Source organism: Camelina sativa, chromosome 18, assembly GCF_000633955.1.
Source record: "Camelina sativa cultivar DH55 chromosome 18, Cs, whole genome shotgun sequence".
NCBI classification, from domain to species: Eukaryota; Viridiplantae; Streptophyta; class Magnoliopsida; order Brassicales; family Brassicaceae; genus Camelina; species Camelina sativa.
In genome coordinates, this window is record NC_025702.1 from 18,071,656 (window position 1) to 18,078,271 (window position 6,616).

A 6,616-nucleotide genomic window follows, 5' to 3' on the forward strand; every position below is an offset into this window, starting at 1 on the left:
GAGTGATTTGCTTTTGTCCCACAAAATGGTTAAAGTTTTCGCTCTACTTTATGAGGCATCATTAGGCTTAGGATTTTATTTATTTTACATTCTAATAATCCTCATAACTTACTCAAGAGAGCGCAATCAGGAGCTGATAGCATCTTGCCACGAATTGACTGATTTTTATATCAAAATCCAAATACTATTTATTTGTTCTAAAAAAAATCTCAAAAATCTATGAAAAAAACACATAAAACTTATTCAAGCCCACAAAGCTATAAGCGACATCAAACCAGCACCAACAACAAGAGATAAGCTACAAAATAATTGTATCTTCAAACTACTCTGAACTTTGTGGTTCATGAAAAGTGGAGCTACCAAATCAACAAGGGCCATGTAAATCAAGATTCCAGCAGCTGCAGCGTTAAGGAAACCAGAAACTTTTAGGGCCATTGGGCTATTCTCATTGTAAATCTCTGACACTCCAATACCAATTCCGATCCCTACTGGTGCCGTGAGTGAGAAGAACAACAACATAACCCAAATTTTCTTTGCTTCAAACTTTGCCTGCACACACAGAAATATGTAAGTTTTATCTCCTCAACTGATATAATCATATGAAAGTAAGAAATAATGATTGTAAGATTACCTCAGAGATGCAACCACCAAGACCAAAACCTTCAAACAATTGATGGAAGGTAATTGCAGCTATGAGAGGCTTTATTGTGCTTACACTTGGAGATACTCCCAGAGATACTCCTATTATCACTGAGTGAACCACAATACCTAATTCCAATATCTATCACCATAAGAAAAAACAGAGTCAATACTATTTTTTAAAACATATTCAAGAATTTAATTAACAGAAGAAAAAAAAACAAAAGGTTTGGATTTTGGAAATTGGGTTTTTGTGTGTTTTCACTTACTTGAGTTACAATCTTTTTCCTAATATCAGTGTGATCATCTTGGGGAACAAGAAGAGAGCCATGGGAATGTCCTTGTGAGGCATGAGTATGAGCAGAGGCAGCATGAGAATGTTCCTCCGTATCTCCTGCTGTACTCACCGGCAAAGTCTTACCCTCCATCTCCAACCGAGATCTGTTGAAATAACCTGAAGCAAAGGACTCAATCAACATTGTCAAGATCGAAGCAGACATAGCCACAAGCCCCGTCATCGGAAAATCACCCCACGGTGGCTCTTCTCCAAGGCACGGACTAGTGAGACTCTCGGTAGCATCGGGAAGAATGTGGACAAAACCAGTGGCTAGGATTACTCCCGCGGCGAATGCTTTTACATACATGAAGAAATCGCTCTCTGACTTGAGGCCATAAATAGGTAAACAGACTCCAATTACTCCGGCAAATAGGATGGAGAAAAAGGCTACGATCTTGAAATTACGAACTGATGCTTTTGCCGCAGCAGAGTCACCACCTTTGGATCCGCCACATTCGCTTTCTTCCTCTGCCGCTGAGACTAGAAGAGGTAGAATAAACAAGTAGAGAAGGAAAGCAGAAATTAGGGTTTTTTGGAATATACCCATCGTTGGCTTTTGGATAAAAGTTAGGGTTTGTTTTTTTCTTTGTTTCTTCCTCGGTGGCTTTGATTTATGAGTTTGTAACAGTGAACAACTCACGTTGCTTATATACAAGAGATTCTCGTTTACACAGGGTTTTGGAGATATTGAATTTTCGTTTGATAGGTTTAAAGCGTTTGACCCTCAAGATATGTAATTTGTGTAATTCTCTGGCAATAATGTCGACATGCACAGTAATAATATTTTTTTTACTTCTAATTTTGATAATGATGTTGTAAATGAGAAGCAGTGGTTTTTGGAGATGACGACATAATTAGTCTAGATGTGTAGTTTATTAGTTTCTGCAAACTAAAATTATTTGCAAAACGTAGACAAAAAGGAGAACAAAAATAATTTTGGGTAATTCCGTATTTAATGCAAATATAAAAAATTTGACTATTGACTATTGAGAAAGATAATTTTTTATGACACGCAAATTTCTATGTTTGTAACGGAGTTTGACGAATGAGGCAACGTTGAGATATTAATTACTATATAGTTGAGATACTAATACATATATAGATTGTGTGATAGATCTGTATACCTTAAGTTGGGATGTCAAATTCGTTAGTTTTCGAATTATAGTCATATTCTATAAACTTACACAGAAGTGTCTCATCTGTATTTCACACACACACACAAAAAAAGTATGTTTCCCTTCAGAGTTCAGACTTCAGCCACCGATAAATCAAGCAAATAGCACAATGACATGGTTCAATCATTGGGCATGCATTTGCCAGACACCATCAACTCTAAGTATAATTAATTGTATGTGGTCAAAAGTTATTGTTTTAAGGACTTCAACTATGCGATTCACAAATCCCAGTTTATCCAGAGATGGAATGCGCATGTTGAATCTTAAAAGCTTGGAAACATGTTCAAGTTCGGGGTTTACGCCATAACTAAGTACGGTCCACATCACAAGTAAGTGAAACTATGGCTTAGGGGGCTGGAAAGGTAATCGAAGTTCAGCTGATGGATTGGGAATGGGCATTTTGTGCATGGATTTGAGAAACTTTTCATCGAGTTTTTGTTTAAACCCTTTGCTTTCAAATATGTACATAGAGCTCGTACACAACTTATTTTATCAAACGGAGCTCTCTTCTTGTTAATTTGTGCTACTCTTCCGTTCTTGGCCAATTAGAGAATTATCATTTTAACATTCGTACAGAATAAATCAAAATCATATCCTTTGTTTGATTCGAGATTTCTTAGGCGTAAAATTCACATATCACAGTTTATCAAATAATCAAAGATACTCTTTTGAAATTACGGTAGTCCAAAGTCGTTTGCCTTTTTCTAACTTGGCGTTTCGTTATACTTTTTTTTTTTTTGAATGAAACTTGGCGTTTCGTTATTGCATTAATTTCAGCAACTAAGTTTTATCTTATACTATCATTTTTTTCATCGCAAAGCGTGAAACATATCCATAGTCCATACTACTTACTTTGTATACCTAAAACAAATACTCTGTTTTGGCTCTGTTTCTTTGAAAACTCTGTATTTATTATGGAATCCTTTAGTATATGTACATAACTACATATTTTACATAGGAAAAAGTATGCTTAAAACAAAATTAAAAGAGAAAAAAAAAAAAAAAACCTTTTTGTTCTTTGGTATATGTCTTACAATTTTCTGGAGAAGTAATAAGGTGCGATTTTGAGGACAAGACCGGGAAAGACATCATCCGGATCATGGATATGAGGGTTTCGCTCCACTATAAACGGGTCGCCGCATTTATCTCCGATGGTGTGAAGCGTCTCACCTTCTCCGACGACGTAAATCTCCTCGCAAGGTTTCGCTGAGAACTGAGACCCTCTGATCGAGTTAGAAGCGTTGTTCTCACGAACAGATAACAGAAGTATTAAAGACAGCAACACAACAGCAGAACACCAAGCGCTCATGTCTGAAGAACCTGTTCTTGAACCTCTCATCATGCCTTTTAATTTCTATATTAAAGACAAAGTATAAAACGCTTCGAGTTTTCCTCTCTTTCGATAAGGAATAGGAAATTGAGTTATATTTTTTTGACATGCGTTTGAGTTGTTTTATATTGGTAAGAGAAGTGAGGGTAGTTTTGTCCTTTTGTCTAGGGGTGTTGTGTTGTGTTGGTTGGGTTAGAGACTTGGTCTCCTGTGGTGCAGGTCAACGGTTGTGACTCACTAAAGCCTAAGGGAGATGTTAGCACTTTCTTTTAACCTATTCCTCCAAGTCATATCATCCTTATCACTGATTTAAATAATATATATACTTATATATTAATAATGGATTGTTATGTCATTGTATAAAATTAAATGTATCTCATTAAAAACCTATATAGGTGGCTTTTTAAAACTAAACAGCTTGACATGTAGCCTATAGCAATTTTCTAAAATACTAAAAAAAAAAGTTAAGCTACGAAAATTGAAAAAGTAGATTGGAAATTTAGATAATATATAGGGAATAACATTTTATATGCCAAAAAATTTAGCAAAAAAAGGGAGAAAGAAAAAATATACTCCTTCTTTATCATAATAGATGTTGTTTAGAATTTTTACATGAATTAAAAAAACATTTAATGTTTAGCAATAAGTGTAATATTTATTTATAATAAAATATTTTATAATTATTAAGTAATAATATTTCATTAAACTTTTAAATTCTCATTTAATGGTTCTTGAAATTTACAATTTCTTAACATTAATTGATAAAAGTATACAAAAAATCATTTTTTGTGATATAAGAAAAAATAATAGAAAATCATTTTTTATGATATAAAGGAAGTAGAATATTAAAAACTATATATAAAATCTTAACAAGTGTAACAAAATTAATGGTATAGTCGCAGAGATGACAAGGTGACATGTAATGAATTTTTTTAGATTCGAGTAATTTTAAGAATATCTCTGAACTTCTCTTTTAGTAAAAGTTAAGTTATTGAAAATGTTTATTTGTTTATTTTAGATATTTAATAGTTGACCAATCAATTTAATTATAATATCTCTACACCAAATCTATAATTTCAATTAAAGTACCACAAATATAAAAATAAGATACTTCATACTTTTCAGAGTAATGAAGAATGTGGTTAAAAGAAACGTAGCCTTGGAGAGTAGCTAGCCAGCCGCCATTTAAAGACACGTAAGTTACTATAGTTACACAAAAGCCAACGCTCCAAATACGTTTTATTATTGGGTAAAAAGCTAAAAAATACATCATCTATTTTTTATTTAGACATTTAATATCTGGTCTTTTTTTGTTAGAAAAATAATATCTAAATTAATAAAAACGTGTCATTTAATACCTCAAAAATTAAATGTTGTCATTTTCCTACTTACGATTTCTTAATAAACAATAAAGTACAGTTTTTTTTTTTTTTGTCAACCATTGGACCACAACTGGCCGGTCCAGTAGCCAAATTCCTACATTCGTAGGAGCCGGGACTCGATCCCGGGTGTGATGGTGCCTTCTACAAATGGACTTACCTTCTGCCACTGCACTAAGGTCACTTCACAATAAAGTACAGTTTTACCCCGATTCATTTCTATTATTTATTAATTTATAAATAACATTAATCTTGTTAAGACATTTAATTCTTGAGACAACTGGAAAATGAACAACATTAAATTTTTGAGGTATTAAATTACACAGTTTTATTATCCAAATAAAAATATATGAGATATTTTTTTGCTTTTTCCTTTTTATTATTACTTAACTATTAACCTTAGATATTATGTACGATTTCTTATAATTCTCAATTACAAAATACTCTAATTCGTTATAAAAAGTGGTTCACCAGTATTATCATTTTTTTTGTTTCTTTTGTCAACGTGTTGTCGATCGATTCTATTATTCTTATGTTTTGGATAAAAAAATTTGTACCAGTTGTCATCATATCGGTTGTCCTGTCGTGAATATACCATACCATAACCTGGTGAAGCAGTCATAAGTCGTAACATTTGATGAAAGTCGATGATTTGATATAACGGATTAAATTGTTCAACTAGCTTTTTTTATTTTACTTAGTACATGAAATCTAAATTTTATTATGAATCATTGAAGATAGGTACTGAGCAAACCAAGTAAACTACAATACGTTTTGATAAGTTTGAAGACAGATGCATCCCTCCTCTCCCATAGCATCTAACTGAATTTTCCATACAGAGATAAATGCGTAGCAAAGTCTTTTATTCCTATTACTGATCCTATTTCAGCAATAACGTAAGAAGTACGTTTAAAAACCTTACAAAAACAAAAGTGAAAAAGAAACATCTACCCAAATTTATACATAGCAGATGGTGGGTACTGACACATGTAATCAAATAACTCGATGAAATGTATTTTAAAGGATATGATCATTTTAAATTTAGCATTCCAAAACTGTGTGAAAGCACATCACTATATTTTTAATTTAAAACTAAAATTTTATCTTTGAATGCGTTTCCTTTTTGAATTAGATACTCGATTAGTATACATCGTATTGATGTACATTTTGATTAGGGAATATGGTGTTAGTGAAGGTAATATATATGGCTGAGATTAGACAAATTTGACGACGAAAAATAATGGGAATCTTTATTGTTAATGGCGTGCGGAAGATGAGTAAACACGAAATGAGGATCAACGGTTAGAATGAAATTTGACAAAGTCAGATCGGTCCACATTCTATAAAAGCAGTCCCAATTCTATAGGTTTATATATTTTCCACAACGGCCGAAAGTCTTACCTGTTATTATAAGCATCCATTAAGTGTTTCATATGCACATATTTGCGCACGAAAGGTTTATAAAACTATCAATTATCGAATATATGACTTTTTAGAAAATTAAGTTAATAATGTCCAACCATCGCAATGATTCCATCATATTGGCTTTCATTACTATACAAATTGGTGTTTTGTTTAGCAGGGGAAAATCTGAATGATACAATACAAATTATACAAACACATACAAGTCAATAATTTATTTTGGTTATCTGCCAATTTCGGGAAAAAGTCCATGCGTCTATGTGGGCTGGAGACTAAATTTGTTTCCTCCCAAAGAAAAACTCGAATACTAGCGTCCGAAGTTTTCCTCATTCAG

At 32.8% G+C, this 6,616-nt stretch overlaps 2 protein-coding genes across 2 annotated transcripts; both read right to left on the bottom strand.

The window, feature by feature from the left end:
- On the bottom strand, positions 217–1,566 carry LOC104762354 (probable zinc transporter 12). Its single transcript, XM_010485626.2, has 3 exons — positions 909–1,566; positions 632–781; positions 217–549 (listed from the first exon to the last, which is right to left on the bottom strand). The coding sequence occupies exons 1-3, from the start codon at positions 1,521–1,523 to the stop codon at positions 244–246; spliced, it is 1,071 nt and encodes a 356-aa protein (XP_010483928.1). The 5' UTR covers positions 1,524–1,566; the 3' UTR covers positions 217–243.
- On the bottom strand, positions 3,039–3,567 carry LOC104762355. The gene has a single exon (XM_010485627.2). It carries the CDS (start codon positions 3,491–3,493, stop codon positions 3,182–3,184), a length of 312 nt encoding a protein of 103 aa, XP_010483929.1. The 5' UTR covers positions 3,494–3,567; the 3' UTR covers positions 3,039–3,181.